The 17,469-nt window shown below is 45.5% G+C and overlaps 1 protein-coding gene across 1 annotated transcript in view; it reads left to right on the top strand.

The window, feature by feature from the left end:
* The window catches only part of LOC137326854 (cell adhesion molecule DSCAM-like), a 449,662-nt gene that overhangs the window by 332,484 nt on the left and 99,709 nt on the right, over positions 1–17,469 (top strand). Inside the window, exon 12 of the mRNA XM_067992234.1 lies at positions 4,149–4,348. Within this exon, the coding sequence (XP_067848335.1) occupies positions 4,149–4,348 (200 nt within the window). The remainder of the gene's footprint in view (positions 1–4,148; positions 4,349–17,469) is intronic.

Here is a 17,469-nt window from a genome sequence, read left to right as displayed (position 1 = left end):
AAAAATACATATCATTGGGGCTTAGTACCTTGGCAAAGGAAAATGGAGTCAGACACGGAACTTGAAATCAGCAAGAAAAAGGGCAAGGAGAATCATTTTGTGTATATGTGCTAACTCTATCATGTACAGATTTTGAGCCAATAGCCCACTCTGGCCATGAGCCAACAATTTGAATAGTGCCATGTACGTCATTGAAATGTACCCATTATCCCCTAATTGCAGAGGTCATATTCCTATTGTTGATTCTCCTTTCGAGATGCAGTTTAATGAGCTTATCAAATAAATACTTTGGGGATACATATCACTGCATCACTGGATACTGATATTGAATCTCTGAGCATTAAATCCATTGTATAACGTTTTAGTCCAGTTGCTGGTAAATATCTAATTCAGTGGAGTTTTGGTTTGTACTGCGATTCCTGTTTGTAATGAAATTATAGGGCCGACTTCCTTCCCCCACTCCGCCTGGGTGCAAGTCAAATTGAACGCACCTGGAGTGATCTGAACCTGATCTGAGTCCATCTGTATTTCTGAGTCAGGTCTTTTTAATAGGCCCATGGTGCAGGCCCATCCCGTCGGACAGGTCATCGCGCCTGGAAGCAGGGGGTATCGTTAACGGCTGCTGCGGAGAGTCCTGCAGCAGTGTGGTAATGGCTACTGTCTTCTGGGGAGGGGCCTCCTGACTGCTGTCCATCAGCAGCCAGAAGGTCTCCAGCCCTGATAACCTTTCTGGTTGCTCTGGAAAAAAAAAAGAGAACACTTACCTTTTTGGCTTACCATGTACTTGTTGCCTCTGTCTCTCTCGCTGTCTCTCTCTGATCCCATGATCCAAACAGAAAGCTAGGAAAATTAAGTGGAAGGCATTGTGATGTCAAGTCAGCCTTATTTCCATACGGTTCCAATGCTTGTGCCTATTATATGTTCTGCTCTCTCAAGGGAATCCCCAGAAGTACACGGGCAATGGAAAGAGAGTTTAAGACCCAGCAACACAGGTCTCTGTGCCTTTTCCCCCGTGGCTTGCATTCACAAAATAAACAGGAGAAAAAAAATAAGCATTTCATATATATTAATATTTTGAAAGAAAATAATTGGGATTCAACAGGTGGAGTAATAATCAGACCCTGATAATGAGGCCGACTGACGTTTGTTGGACACTCAAAGAGATATGGTTACATAAATGCAAACCTTGGTTGCCTCTCTGTTGCTGTGGCAACGCTACAAGGAAGCAACGTGTTCATTAGTTCCTGTAGGTGTTGCTATGGGAGTAAAGCAAAGAAGTTAATTGAAATATCCTAATTTGGCCCCATTCGGGGACTCTGGGAGGGGCCGTGCACTCTGACACCGTCCTCTCATCTCAGCGATCCCAGCCCAGACTGATAAGATGAAAGACTCTTCTATCTACCAGCTGGAAAGATCCCAAGTAAAATGAGCTTGGTCCTAGTGGGAGCAAGGCCACAGCACAAAGCTACCCATGATTAGGCACAGAACTGGCAATCTCACGCAATGGTGCAGTAACGGATGCACTTCTGAGTATGGGTTAAGGTAACACTGTTGGGCAGAGCAGAGGAAGCTTTTCTCAGGAGATTTGCTGGACCGTATCTGGGAGTGCTTGATGCTGACAGTGAATTCCCAGCATTATCAGCCCTTACCTGATCAACTAGCCGCCTCCACCTCCCACCACCAATACTTTGGACTGGATTTCCCTCTTCCTGCACTTACAGGGTCCAGGTGGGACTTGGGCCCAGTTTCCTAGGTCGGGGATCATTAAGCATTCGTGACGGGTTCCCGGTCGGATTCCTGCAAGCAAGTGGGAGCCGCCAAGTTAATCCGGAGGGAAAATGCGAGCCAGTGCTAGAAGAACCACCACTGCCGCATCATAAGAGGTGGAAGCCTCGATAAAAGGGCAAAGGACCCCCGAAGGCTTCGACAAATCTCCCACTGAAGGCCTAGACCGAGGCCTACCGCAGGCACGTCCTGGGCGGTAAAATGGAAGGAGAGGAGGACGCTGCAAGGCTCTCTGCCTCCATTTGGGGACTTGGGGGGCCTTCCTGCCACTACGCCAGGGAGTGCTGCCAGGATTCATTGAGCGGCTGGGAGGAAAATGGAGCCAGGAACCTGGTACCTGCGCTCTCATCAATATTTGCATGCAGCAGGCAGGGTGTGACCTGCGGTAGACCTGGCAGGGGTTGGGGGGGAGGAAATTCAGGTTGGGGTGTTGGTTATAGTCCTCGCCATCCAATTTTGCTTCCTTTTCCGCTGCTATCCCACTCAATTTTGGATGGGTCAGCAGAGTAAAATCTAGCCTGAGAGTTATTGTTGCTGTCGGTGGTGTGGGCATTTGATAAAGCCTGTATTTTTATTGAGAAATCGTGTGCAGGACATCTGCAAGGTTGAAAAGAGAAGGAGAGCAGATGAGATAAATCCAAGCTGCAAACTAGGATGGGAAATCAGGGCAAGTTACACCGATTTCATGAAGCAGACAGGCAAACAGCAGGATATTACAAGCCTGAGATCAAAAGAATGTTCCTTGCAGCCTGGCTCCTGACATCCAGAGTAAACCAACAAGCTATCAAGCCCATAACTGCATGCTGTAAAATTCTGGAGCTACAATTCTGTCCAAGGCTCCCACAATGACAAACTTAATAACAGAATAGCTGCAGCTATCGGAGTGTTTTCTTTTTTGCCCCACTGCTCTTTTGAACCGACTGACTCAAGCAGAGGCCCAAGTTCCTGACTATCAGACACCCCGCGATAGCTCGCCAAGTGTCGGCTTGGCTCAACTGGTAGCACTACAGGACTTTGAGACATGTAGAAGGCTGATATTTCAGCACAGTACCGAAGCAGCGTGGCTCTTTCAAAAGTGCTGTCCTTTGGGTCAGATGTTAAACTCAGGTCCTCTGTGTGCTTGTTCCTACATCTCAGGTGGATGTTAATGGTCCCATGGTACTATTTGAAGAGGAGCAGGAAATTCACCTGGTTTCCTGGCCAACAATCTTCTCTCAGCCAACAGCCACCAAAAACAGATTACCTGGTCATTCAGCTCTTCTCATAGCTGTTTGCGGGATCTTGCTGCGCACAAGATGGCTGCCGCACAGAACAATTACAGTTCAAAGTCATTTGTCGCAGGTGAAGTGCTTTGGGGTGTTGCTTGAGAGACATGATAAGGTGCTATATAAATTCAGATCTTTCTTGTGGCTATTCCTTGGGTTTGAGCCTGGATAGTGAGCCTAGACCGCAGGCTATTCAACCATGATGTGACACTGCAGAGCCCAACCCTGCCATTTCCAGTAGGGGGTCAGTTAAGAGCAGGAACTCTGGCTGAGTTTTTCCTCCCATAACCCAGAGACAATTCTAATGCAACAACTGCAACTCTCTTCTTGACTTCTAAGAGGGCATCTCTATTTGGCATCAATGTTATTGTAATGCCAGTCACTTGATCTTTTATTCGTTACAACTGTGCCACATTAAGTTCTCAGAGCTCGTCAGGTCAAATGTAGGGAGCTGCCAAAGACAAGCCATCTGCTTTCTTACTGGGAAAGGGAACTGGAGGGAGAGAGACATGCTGGTGTGTTTTGGCACAGTTCTGAGTGACCAATCTCCTTGGGTTCAGGAATCAGGTGCTCCATCTGCCATCTGTACCCATGATTGGTGCCTGGAATGGGGTCACCCACCAAAATGAGAGAGAGGGTGAAAACCTCCTTTGGAAAAATAAATACATCAGTAAATGACAATGTCCATCATCCCCATTGACAACGAATCCTCATTATGAATGCGAGTAATCACGAGAATAATGGGTATCTGGGAGTGAAAAGGTGGAGGACAAACCATTTTTGGTGAATGTGTTACAAGTTGATGATATGTTCTCGGGATTTGCAGATAGTGAGAGTGAAGTTTAAGCTGGTTGCATGGTCATTGATGAAAATGGAAAACAGTAGGGTCAAGTGTATTTCCCTGATGGACCCTTGATTCGTTTTTGTGAAGCGCTTTGGGATGTTTTACTACGTTAAACGCACTCTGTTGTTGTGATTGTTAGAAGATGAATTTCTAATCATCACGGCCCAATATTTGCACCCTCCAAGGAAGTTGCATGTCTAACTCGGCAGCTCACCGAGACTCGGATTGACCAAAGTCTGCTTTTGATTTTGCAGTCCCTGCCATGATCACGTCATACCCAAACACCACGTTGGCAACTCAGGGCCAGAAGAAAGAGGTCAGCTGCACCGCACATGGAGAGAAGCCCATCATTGTCCGCTGGGAAAAAGAAGACACCATAATTGACCCAGAGCGTATGTTCCGTTACATTGTGTCCACCAAGGAGATCGGAGATGAGGTGGTTTCCACGTTACAGGTACTGATTACAACATTCACAAAGAAAGTCTTGCATTTTTTTCTTTCTCTTCTCACCAGTTGTCTCCCGGTTCCTTCGGACCTTGACCTCTTGTTGGGAGTGCAGCTCTGTTATATCTCACCCAAGTGGCTATTATTCGTGTGTGTGCCTTGAAGATGACTGGTTGCAGGCCTTTTCATTACAGGTGGGGGGAGGGTGCGGGCAATGCGGAGAAAGAACCACACTTGATCCTGATCCTGTTCTTACCACACAGCCACGTGTGTACACTTCCAGTAGGGGGTTGCTGGATGGCCGACAGAAGCAGGAGCCCTAGCCAATACTGCCCTTCCCTAGCCCTGGAGTGCTGGGACTAGCTGTATCGATCCAGCTGCGATGAGCTAACTCAGCACATTACCGGGAATCGAACCAGGGGCCAATCTGGCTCACCGGATAAACCAGGGAGCAGAGCAGAACATCTGCCTGAACTTCCATTTCCATTATTTGACCCCGGCTGGTTGCTTTTCCAAAAATGATATTTCTATTAGGGGCGGTGGGTGGTGGGGGGGGCAACAAAAATCTTTTACATAGTGTTAAGGTCTCTGTGCACCACTATTTCAGGTGAAAAGGGCAATGAAGCTGACTTCTTTGCAGGCTATGGTGATGGAATAGGGGTATCTAAAATTTAAAGCCTGAAAAGCCTGTGCAATCGATCGCAGTTATTGATTGCATGGGCTTAGATGTGAATTTGTAAAATTACTGAAAAATATCAACTGGTAGTACAGAGGCTGCCAGTCAGGCTCCATGATGGGAGGCCTACAGTATTCGAACTGTGCTCCCACTGCAGGTGACTTCCCAGTAGAGATCGGAGAACCCGCAAAAATTATTTGAATAACGCCCAAGGTGGAAGTCCTGCCACATTGAACATCATAGAATCATACAGCAGAGAAGGAGGCCGTTCAACCCATCATGCCTGTGCCAGCCCTTTGAAAGAGCAATCCAATTACTCCCACTCTGCCTGCTCTTTCTCCATAGACCTGCAAATGTTTTCCCCTTCAAGTATTTATCCAATTCCCTTTTGAAAGATACTATTCAATCTGCTTCCACCACCCTTTTGAGCAGTGCATTCCAGATCATAACAACTCGCCGTGTAAAGAAATTTCTCCTCTTCTCCCCCCTGGATTTTTTGCCAATTATCTTAAATCTGTGTCCTCTGTTTACCGACCCTCCTGCCAGTGGAAACAGTTTGTCCCTATTTACACTAGCAAAACCCCACATAATTTTGAACACTTCTATTAAATCTCCCCTTAACCTTCTCTGCTCTAAGGAGAACAAACCCAGCTTCTCTACATAAGCAATAGGAGCAGGAATAGGCCATACGGCCCCTCAGGACTGCCCTGCCATTCAATAAGATCATGGCTGATCTTCAACCTCAACTCCACTTTCCCACAATATCTCCATATCACTTGATTCCCTTAGTGTCCAAAAATCTCTCTCAGTTTTGAATATACTCAATGATTGAGCATCCACAGCCCGCTGGGGTAGAGGATTCCAAAGATTCACAACCCTCTGAGTGAAGAAGTTTTTCCACATCTCGGTCCTAAATGGCCAACCCCTTATCTTGAAACTACGACCCCTAGTTCCAGACTCTCCCGCCAGGGGAAACAGCCTCTCAGCATCTACCCTGTCAAGCCGTCTAAGAATCTTATATGTTTCAATGAGATCACTTCTCATTCTTCTAAACTCCGAAGAATTTAGACCCATTCTACTCAATCTCTCCTCATAGGACAACCCCCTCATCCCAGGAATCACTCTAGTGAACCTTCATTGCACTCCCTCTAAGGCAAATATATCCTTCCTGAGGTAAGGAGACCAAAACTGTACACAGTACTCCAGGTGTGATCTCACCAAAGCCCTACATGATTGCAGCAAGACTTCCTTATTCTCTAGTCTAAGCCTTTCCACCATCTACAAGGCACAAGTCAGGAGTGTGATGGAATACTCTCCACTTGCTTGGATGAGTGCAGCTCCAACAACACTCAAGAAGCTCGACACCATCCAAGATAAAGCAGCCCGCTTGATTGGCACCCCATCCACCATCCTAAACATTCACTCCCTTCACCACCAGCGCACTGTGGCTGCAGTGTGTATCATCCACAGGATGCACTGCAGCAACTCGCTAAGGCTTCTTCGACAGCACCTCCCAAACCCGCGACCTCTACCACCTAGAAGGACAAGAGCAGCAGGCACATGGGAACAACACCACCTGCACGTTCCCCTCCAAGTCACACACCATCCCGACTTGGAAATATATCGCCGTTCCTTCATCGTCACTGGGTCAAAATCCTGGAACTCCCTTCCTAACAGCACTGTGGGAGAACCGTCACCACACGGACTGTAGCGGTTCAAGAAGGCGGCTTACCGCCACCTTCTTGAGGGCAATTAGGGATGGGCAATAAATGCCGGCCTCGCCAGCGACGCCCACATCCCATGAACGAATTTTTTAAAAAGTCAAGATTAGCCCCCAATCCCACAATAGCAGTATATTTAGCCCCTTTTCTCAACAGTCCTCATTAGAATCGGCAGAGTTTTCATATGGTGAGATAATGCGTCAGTAAATTGTAACAAGGACATGGTGTAATTGACTGCTGAGTGTCCACCGTGCCTTTAAATGTACATTATGCCTTTAAAAGCCACAAGTAAAACTAGCCTCATCCGGTCCTCAATAGAAAACTGCCTCGAACAGTCCTAAATTGGTAGTAATTTGGCAGCACTCTCTCTCTGAGATACCCAAGTGAAAGCTGAATAGAAATGGTCCACTTAGATAAAGCAGGATTTTTACAGTAGTTATAGATGAAAGAAAGAAAGAAACACTTACATATATATAGCGCCTTTCACCACGTCCCAAAGCATTTTACAAGCCAATGAAGTACTTCCGCAGTGTAGTCACTGCTGTAATGTAGGAAACGCGGCAGCCAATTTACACAGCAAGATCCCAGTAACAGCAATGAGATAAATGACCAGATAATCAGTTTTAGTGATGTTGGTTGAGGGGTAAATGGTGGTCAGAGCACTGGGGAGAACTCCCTTGTTCTTCTCTTGAATAGTGCCATGAGATCTTTAACGTTCACCCGAGAGGGCAGACGGAGCCTCGGTTTAACATCTCATCTGAAAGACGGCACCTCTGACAGTGCAGCACTCCCTCAGTACTGCAATGAAGTGTCAGCTTAGACTATGTGCTCAAGTCTTTGGAAACAGGTCGGATTAACACACTGGCCTACAGGGCCCGTGCCCTGGGCCTCAGATTATGTGGGGCCATTGGTAAAACTCACCATAACGCAGAAAAACTGCGTATAACGGATTCAGTTTTACTTAAGCGTGGTATATTGTGATATGATTTACTTTATTATTAATGCGGTGTGTAAACATTCTATGGGTCTATTGCTTCATGTATTTTACTACTTGTCCGTGTTTTAATGGATGGGGGTTGGGGTGTGCGGAGGAACCCCAAATGTTCTTGGATCCCAAGGCCCCATGAATTCTTACTCTGACTCTTGTAAACAATTTTACAACACCAAGTTATAGTCCAACAAATTTATTTTAAATTTCACAAGCTTTCGGAGGCTTCCTCCTTCCTCAGGTGAATGGTGTGGCACACCATTCACCTGAGGAAGGAGGAAGCCTCCGAAAGCTTGTGAAATTTAAAATAAATTTGTTGGACTATAACTTGGTGTTGTAAAATTGTTTACAATTGTCAACCCCAGTCCATCACCGGCATCTCCACATCATGGCTACTCTGACTCTGACTCTGCTCTGGAGTGGGGCTTGAGACCGTGACCTTCAGATTTAGAGGCAAGAGTGCCACCACTGATCCAAGGTTGACGCCTTTGAGTGAATTTACATCCCCTACCATTTGTTCTGCTGAATACTTTGCCTCTTCTCAAACCTTTGCAGCAAAGCAAATTGATGGACTACTAGCAAACTGGGTCGAATGAGGTCATGATCCCACAACAAGGAGCACAGACCAGAATAATCGCAGAACAGCTTTAAGAAAATACCAGAAGAATCTAAACTGAGTCTTTCATGTTTTTGGCCCCGATATTACCAGGGAGGCGGGTTAACAGCGGGGGGTTGACTGGGCGCGTGGGTAACCCACCCAGTAAAATCGGTGGGTTCCCCACGCGATCACGAGTAAATTGAAGCCACTTACCATGGCTTCCGGGTTTCCAGTTGGAAACCTGGACAGTGGGTGGACTGCGCACCCCCATCACAGGCTGTCAGCTGGAGGAGCCCTATTTAAAGGGGCAGTCCTCCAATGCTGCTCCTGCAGCAATCAGCCAAAATTACAGCATGGAGCAGCCCAGGGGAAAGGCTGCTCCCAGGTTTAATGATGCCTCACTCCAGGTCTTACTGGATGGAGTGAGGAGGAGGAGGAGGGAGATCTTCTACCCGGCAGACGGGAGGAAGTGGCCTGCCTCTGCCACCAAGAAGGTCTGGCTCGAGGTGGCAGAGGAGGTCAGCAACACCAGCAACATATCCTGCACCTGAATACAGTGCAGGGAGCACTTCAATGACCTAACTAGGTCAGCCAAAGTGAGTACACTTACTCATTCTCCTACACTCCGTCTTCCACATCACCGTCCCCACCCCACAACTCCTTCTGCACTGCCTACAGTACTCTATCACATCACTCCTCACACCCACTCAAACCTCATCCTCAACTTACCTGCACTTACTCACCTCCCCAGTACTCATCCCACCACTACCACTCAATCCAATCCTCATAGAATCTCATGGCTCTGTCTCATACTCACCCTCTGATGCATCTCTTTCACAGTCACCCTCACCCAACCTGCCACTACCTCTGCTGCAGCCACAGGGGATGATCACGTATGAATAGTAGGAAGCGTAAGGCAAAGGTTTCCTGAACACAAAGGGGATGCACAAGGGTGTTTGACGGATTGTCATGTTTTTTATTTATATTTGATATTGGTTCAACTCACATTAAATATTATATTGTCACCACTACTGCCACGTCTTGGCCATTCTTGACTGGCTTGTGCAATAAGTCCCTTTCATGAGATTCTCCATGAACACCCACATTTGGTGCCACCCATTGGGTCACCCTACAGTGGGTGTATGTGTAGTTGCACGACTATTTTATGCAGGTGCCAGTGGTGCAGCACTGTATTGTGGAGCTCCACGTGGCGGAGGTGGACAGCGTGCCTGGCGAGGTTGGTGATGTTGCTCGTCCTCGGATGAAGTGATGAATGCAGCCATGGCGCCCCCCCCATCCTGATGGTGTGAGTTTGAGGGGGTCTGCAAAGTAGGTAAATGTGTTTGCACAGCAGAGCTTAGGGTATAAATTTTGAGTGGAAAGACAAAGGTGTTACAGCCAAAACTTTGTCTGAAGAGACAGAGTGCCCTGCTGCAATAAATGAGGTATTCCCCCCAACTGTCAAAAAATCCTTTGCATCTCCCACTGGCTGCTGACTGAAACACGTCTGCTCCAACAGGGAGTGTTTCCCACAGCACGGGAAACACGCTGAGGATCCATGAAAATTGCACCCCTGCCAAAATCTCCTCTCAATGAGGTCTGTCAAGTACCTAAACTAGGTAAGTAAGTATTTAAATTGTCATCCCGCCGGCTTTAATTGCCGGTGGGAGTCCCGCAGGCGGGAGCTGCGCACGCACCCGAATGCGTCACTGGGGGACCCGGAAGTGGGCGGGTTGGAGCCGCTCTGGGATTCCCCGATTTTACGAGCCCCCAACGCACCCGCTCAGCCATCCTAAAATCGACCCCTTTAAAATTCTCATCCTTGTTTTCAAATCCCTCCATGGCCTCGCCCCTCCCAATCTTTGTAACCTCCCCCCGCCCTACAATCCTCCGAGAGCTCTACACTCCTCCATTTCTGGCCTTTTGCACATCCCCGATTTTAATCGCTCCACCAGCTGCCTCAGCCCTAAGCTCTGGAATTCCCTCCCTAAACCTCTCCACCTTTCTCCCTCTGTTTCCTCCTATAAGAGGCTCCTCAAAATCTACCTCTTTGACCAAGCTGTTAGTTACCTGTCCTAATATCTCCTTATGTGGCTCAGTGTCAAATTCTGTTTGATAATCGCACCTGTGAAGTGCCTTGGGACATTTTTACTACGTTGAAGGCGCTCTATAATTGCAAGTTGTTTTGTTAATGAAGAAAGCTGAGAACAGCAAGTTGTAGCGAGAGCAGGAGAAACACGGCTGGGGTTTTTTGTTCGCACTGCATTGATCAAGTGGAAATTGCTTTTGCTCACATCAGAGCCCATCAGCACCTCACATCTTCTGTCAGAAAGCATCCCTTCTCCTTACCTTGCCAAAAATTCCCTGTCAACTGAAAGTCTGCCTGTACCATTACTGCTGTCTCTCTCATCTGACGTGCTCTTTGTTGTAAGGATCCCAGGCTGTAAGAAGCAATGTTCTGTGTGGTTATAGTGACAGATAAAAGGAAATTAGACAAATCGTGAGGCACTTACCAACAGTAAATTGAGGCTCATAAAAGTTTATGGCCACGCTGTTTCAATTTACGTACTTAAAGGTACTTTTGCAACTGTGAACAGAGTGACCTTTTTCTTATCTATCACAAAATATTGTATCTATTATCGTTGCAATGGAACTCCTTAAAAGAACAATTGCAATGAGCCATTTAACGAACGTGGTTATTTCTTAAAGGGACATTGCCATTATGGAAGAACTTTTGTCTTGTTGGCATAATTTGCATTGAATTGGATCATTGCATCACAAAAGTGTCGTGCCATTTGAGCAACTTTTCCAACTCTCCTCCCTTTTCCAGTGTTGGCAAAAGTCTCTTTAAGTGGAAAACATACTTGTTAAAAATGGCAAAGGTGAACCCAACTTTATCAGCAGAGCTGACTGAAATTGAGGTTCAATCAGGTTGAAGGCAACTAAACCTCATCACGTTCAATTCCAAAATCAAGTCTTTCCACCCTCAGCTCCGGCACTACTATTACCTAGATGTATAGATACATAGTAATATCCCTGCTGATTACCATAAAACAACATCTCAAGGCATTTTATGTGATGGATTAAATTTTTCCCACTGCTATCAGCACTAAGCTCCTGTAATATTTAAGCAAAAAGGTAAGTACGCTATCTTTATAATAATTTGCTGACAACTCTTGTAAAGGCTTCCTCTACTTCTCAAGTCTACCCTAGTAGCATTCCAGGTTGCCTTTCCAACACTGATGCTGCTGAGTTGCTTTGATTCCTACTATATTGCAGTTCTGCAGTTAGCTGACAAGTTGCTTGCTACATTCTATTGAAAACTCTGCTGCCTGTATCCTAACTTGGACCAAGTCCCGTTCATCCATCACCCCTGTGCTCGCTGATCTACATTGGCTCCCGGTCCGGCAATGCCTTGATTTTAAAATTTTCATCCTTGTTTTCAAATCCCTCCATGGCTCGCCCCTCCCTATCTCTGAAACCTCCTCCAGCCCTACAACCCTCCGAGATCTCTGCGCTCCTCCAATTCTGACCTCTTGCGCATCCCCAGTTTTCATCGCTCCACCACTGGTGGCTGTGCCTCCAGCTGCCTATGCCCTAAGCTCTGGAAATCCCTCCCAAAATCTCTCCACCTCTCCACCTCTCCTTCTTTAAGATGCTTCTTAAAACCTACCTCTTTGACTAAGCTTTTAGTCATCTGCCCTAATATCTCCCTATGTGGCTCGGTGTCAAATTTTGTTTGAAAATTGCTCCTGTGAAGTGCCTTGGGACGTTTTACTATGTTAATGGCGCTATATAAATGCAAGTTGTTGTTGTTGCTGTTGATGCTTTCCTTGAGGACCTTAATCGACATCTGATGCTCTGAATCACATTCCCCCTCCCTCCGTGGACAGCTCAGTCTCAGATCAGTGCTCTAACGTTACTCTTAATGGATGCTACAGTCCTCAGCCAACACGGATTGATTCTCAGATGAAAACTGCATCAGATCCCAGACAACACTGATTGATTCGTTCACTGGATACTTGAAACCATGTGGGGTTGCTGGCTACGTCCAGAGATGGTTGCTACAGACCTCAGAATAATTTACGTGTTACCTGATGATTGCTCTGGGACTCGGAGGATATCGGCTGCTCCCTTGTGACACACCCTCGACCCTGCTTGGTATATCTACACTCAGGTTGCCTGATGAAATTACCTGCAGTCTCAATTACCCTTTCCTTCTGGCGGGCCTACTTTAAAAGCAACAGTTAAAAATATACAATTTAGCTTTAAAGGGGCCAGAATGAGATTTTTCACATAGAAATTACAACACAGGAACAGGCCATTCGACTCAACCAGTCCCTGTTGGTGTTTATGCTCAAAATGAGCAGTTTTCCTAATCCTATTTATCCACTCAGCTCCCACATTCCCTTTATTCCCTTTTCCTTCAGCCATCCACCTGACCCATTCTTAAATGTTGATGTGTCCTCTGCTTCAATCACTGACTCTGGTAATGCATTCCACGTACTGAGTTATTATTTTTCAATAATCGATTCTTGATTCCGCTCAATCAATTTGCACTATTTGTGTCAGAATTGTTAATTAACAATAACAACCACTTGCATTCATATAGCGCCTTTAACATAGTAAAATGTCCCAAGGTGCTTCACAGGAGCATAATCAGACAAAATTTGACACGGAGCCACGTAAGGAGATATTAGGACATCTTGGTCAAAGAGGAGCCTCTTAAAGGAAGAGAGAGAGGTAGAGAGAGCGGAGAGGTTTAGGGAGGGAATTCCAGTGTTTAGGGCCTAGGCAGCTGAAGGCACAGCCACCAATGGTGGAGATACAGGCCAGAATTGGAGGAGTGCAGAGATCTCGGAGGGTTGTAGGGCTGGAAGAGGTTACAGAGATAGGGAGGGGCGAGGCCATGGAGGGATTTGAACACAAGAGTGACAACTTAAAAATTCTTTCAACGGTCATCATGCATCAAGCCCACAGAGTGGTGTCCTCAACTCTTATATCTGCTATGATACCCACTGATGCTTAACAAACTGAAACAAATGAAGGTATTTGCATATTATTTTTACAGTCTAAAAATTAGAGCCAGACCTTTCAGGAGCGAGATTAGAAAACATTTCTACACACAAAGGGTGGTAGAAGTTTGGAACTCTCTTCCGCAAACGGCAATTGATACTAGCTCAATTGCTAAATTTAAATGTGAGATAGATAGCTTTTTGGCAACCAAAGATATTAAGGGATATGGGCCAAAGGCAGGTATATGGAGCTAGATCACAGATCAGCCATGATCTTATCAAATGGCAGAGCAGGCACGAGGGGCTGAATGGCCTACTCCTGTTCCTATGTTCCTATAAAAATCTAATGACCAACTAATGATTATCTTTCTTAGGAGGGAGAAAAGGTAAGCAGGATGGCTTTTGGTGTACCCTCTGTGTAAATAAAAGAAAGTTTCTCCTGCTGCCTGTCCTAAACCTCTTACATTTCATCTTATATCTATGTCCCCTTGTTCTAGACCCCCTCAACCATTGGAAGCAATCTGTTTCTATCTACTCTGTCCCATCCATTGATAATTTTAAAAACCTCTTATCGAGTCAACCCATACTCTCCTCTGTTCTAATGAAAACAGCATTAATTTTTCAAGTCTTTCTTTGCATTTATATATTTGAATCCAATGAGGAAATGTATTTCAATAAGGAGAGATTGCAATGGAGGAGATTCAATGCCATACCATGTTGGTACTGCAGTAAGCTGTAGGCAAGAGTGGTGGGACACAGATCCATTCATTCCGTTTCCTGTTCATCAAGGTCTCAATTTCAGTAACGTCATATGAGAGATGTAAACAATTTTACAACACCAAGTTATAGTCCAGCAATTTTATTTTAAATTCACAAGCTTTCGGAGGCTTCCTCCTTCGTTCACCTGAGGAAGGAGGAAGCCTCCGAAAGCTTGTGAATTTAAAATAAAATTGCTGGACTATAACTTGGTGTTGTAAAATTGTTTACAATTGTCAACCCCAGTCCATCACCGGCATCTCCACATCATATGAGAGAGGCAGCCAAGTAAAGGCTTGCATTCCAACAGAGAGTAGTAGAAACTGGAAGCAGAGGCACCCTATAATGTTCTATCACACTTTCTACTGGCTGGTTACAGAGCAGCATTGACAGAATCCCAATAACCCTCCCCTCAGCCTTTCAGATAGTGCATGGTATGTGTCTCAGAAAAATTTGGGATTATGATAGAATCATACCGCACAGAAGGAGTCCATTCGGCCCATCTTGCCCATGCCGGCTCTTTGAAAGAGCTGTCCATTAGTCCTGCTCCCCTGCTCTTTCCCCAAACCCCTGAAAAATGTTCCTTTTCAAGTATTTATCCAATTCCCTTTTGAAAGTTACTATTGAATCTGTTTCCACCACCCCTTCAGGCAGTGCATTCCAGATCATGACAACTTGCTGCTTAAAAAAATTCTCCTCATCTCCCCTCTGTTTCATTTACTGATCATCTTAAATCTGTGTCTTCTGGTCACCGACCCTCCTGCCAGTGGAAACAGTTTCTCCTTATTTACTCTATCAAAATCCCTCATAATTTTGAACATCTCTATTAAATCTCCCCTTAACCTTCACTGCTCTAAGGAGAACAATCCCAGCTTCGCTAGTCTCTCCGCGTAACCGATGGGATTAAACAAAAGAATAGTCCTTGGCCAAAAGGCCCAGAGAAATTAAGAAAAATGTTCTCCCTGAACTTGTATGCGGTTTGCTCCACTTGCGGTGATCACACTGTCGGAGAACACCCCCCCCGACCTGATTCTTGTTTCCAGCATGAGCTTGTTTCTGCTTAAAGTGCAGAGCAGCTCATTAGTGACCTCGCTGGGTATTTTTCTCAGAATTAAACCTCTTACCTGATCGTAAATACATTGCTGAAGTACTGACATTGGTTATGTCAAGGGAAAGGAGTTCATGTGATTGAAAGTTCCAGGGCACTGTCATGTTTACAGATACAACAGTAGGAGTGGGCAGTGAGGGATTGTTGTAGGCAGACTGTCTCAGGATATTTTTTATTCAAATGTATAGTTTTTAACAGAAATTGAGCACTTTTCAACAGTCTGTCAGGCTTTCACTTAGCAAAGCCCACTTGCACTCTCAGGCACTATTTACTGCCCATTGAAGGCCAGTATTTTGAGAATACATCATTATCCTCTGACTAAACGTAAATTCTGATTGCTCGGGTAGTCGATTACAGTGGCACAGTGAAAGTGCTCAGAATAGAGGGGCAAGGATGTGTACAGACCCCAGTTTGTGTTACTCAGCTGACCTCTATCCAGTGACTTGTACTGTGTGAGGTGAGCATTGGATGAGGATAGGATCGGGCTATCGAATAGCCCACATGAAGAATGGTCACGTAAGGTTAGGTACCAAACAGTGCCTGGCATCGTGGAACCATATTTCCAGCTTGAGTCAGCACCATCGGAAGAGGAGAGAACATAGGAACAGGAGTAGGCCATTCAACCCCTCGTGCCCGCTCTGCCATTTGATAAGATCATGGCTGATCTGTGATCTAGCTCCATATACCTGCCTTTGGCCCATATCCCTTAATACCTTTGGTTGCCAAAAAGCTATCCATCTCACATTTAAATTTAGCAATTGAGCTAGTATCAATTGCCGTTTGCGGAAGAGAGTTCCAAACTTCCACAACCCTTTGTGTGTAGAAGACCGGAGAGGGGAAAAAAGTTAGTTTTGTAAATTTTAAGAGCCCGCTAACTCTCAATGACCAAACACGAAATCCAAGTGTTGCGCCTGCTCACCTTAGGATTGCATCAACAAAGCCCATAGACCAGTCTCAAGTCACTTGCATTGTCCAAGAGAGGCCACAGTTTACATAAATGAAAGGAGGAAAAATATCAATGGAAACACAAAGCATCTACTTTAATGTTAACCTATTGAATATTCTAAACAATAATTGATGTGCTTCTTTGATCTCTCAACCAATTGCTTTTTTTCCCCCTCTTTCTCTTGGGTCTTGCAATGCTTCAGAACTATGGCAGCGTCTTATTTTACTCCCTTTTCTACCTCAATCACGCTGGCAGCGAGTGGAAATTTTTTTTGACACAGTTACTATAACAACATCCTATCCTGACCCCTGTCACCGCTGTTTCAGAAAGTGCCTCAGACCTTTGTTTTGAAGCCTCTGGCAATTTTCTCCCAATCACGGCGAGGAGAAAGGGAAAGAAAATCAATTTCACTGGCAATGCAATTAAGTCTCTCGGTTTAAATGATTAACCCTTCACGGATTTACTCCTAGAAATTCTAACAATATATGGGATTTAAGCTGCAAGATCAATTTTTTTTTAAAACTTCTGCACAAAGAATAGAAGATTTTTTTTTAGGAATAGGATAGGACTGTTAAACCCAACAAGCCCATCACTTTCCAGTATACCTGTCGCTAAATGTTATTTGTGGTGGATATTTGATGAGCTAGCATTCCCAGCACAGAGTATAGAAGAGTGAGAGGTGATCTGTTGGTGGTGTTCAATAGGATTCAATAGGGTAGATGGGGGGAAACTATTTCCTCTGGTGGGGAAAATCAAGACCAGCGGGGACATAATCTTAAAATTAGAGCTAGGCCGTTTAGGAGGCAAATCAGGAAGCACTTCTTCCAGACAAAGGGTAGTGGAAATCTGGAATTCGCTCCCCCCCAACCCCCCAAAAAGGCTGTTGAAACTGGGACAATTGAAGCTTTCACGACTAAGATCGATAGATTTTTGTCGGGTCAGGGTATCAAGGGACATGGAGCTAAGATGGGTAAATGGAGTCGAGGTGCAGATCAGCCATGATCTAATTGAATGGGGGAGCCGGCTCGAGGGGCTGAGTGGCCTACTCCTGTCTCTATGTTCCTAGAGCAGGTGAATTATGAGGTACTCCGGAGGCCATTCTAATCCATTTGGATGGAAGATCAGGCAGACTGTGATTTGCACACTCATCTGCCAATATGCTCTCCTGTCCCACAAAGCTCGGCACTGGGAGAGCTAACACTTAAAACATGCCCCTGTATTCTATTCCTTTGAATAAAATGTGGTTTTATTGGCTTGCCTTTTCAAACAGTAGGATATAAATTCACTTCATGCTTCAGTATAGAAATATTAATAGATGTTATC

The sequence above is a fragment of the Heptranchias perlo genome, chromosome 11 (genome assembly GCF_035084215.1).
Source record: "Heptranchias perlo isolate sHepPer1 chromosome 11, sHepPer1.hap1, whole genome shotgun sequence".
Taxonomy (NCBI): domain Eukaryota; kingdom Metazoa; phylum Chordata; class Chondrichthyes; order Hexanchiformes; family Hexanchidae; genus Heptranchias; species Heptranchias perlo.
This window is presented reverse-complemented; position numbering and strand designations above follow the sequence as displayed.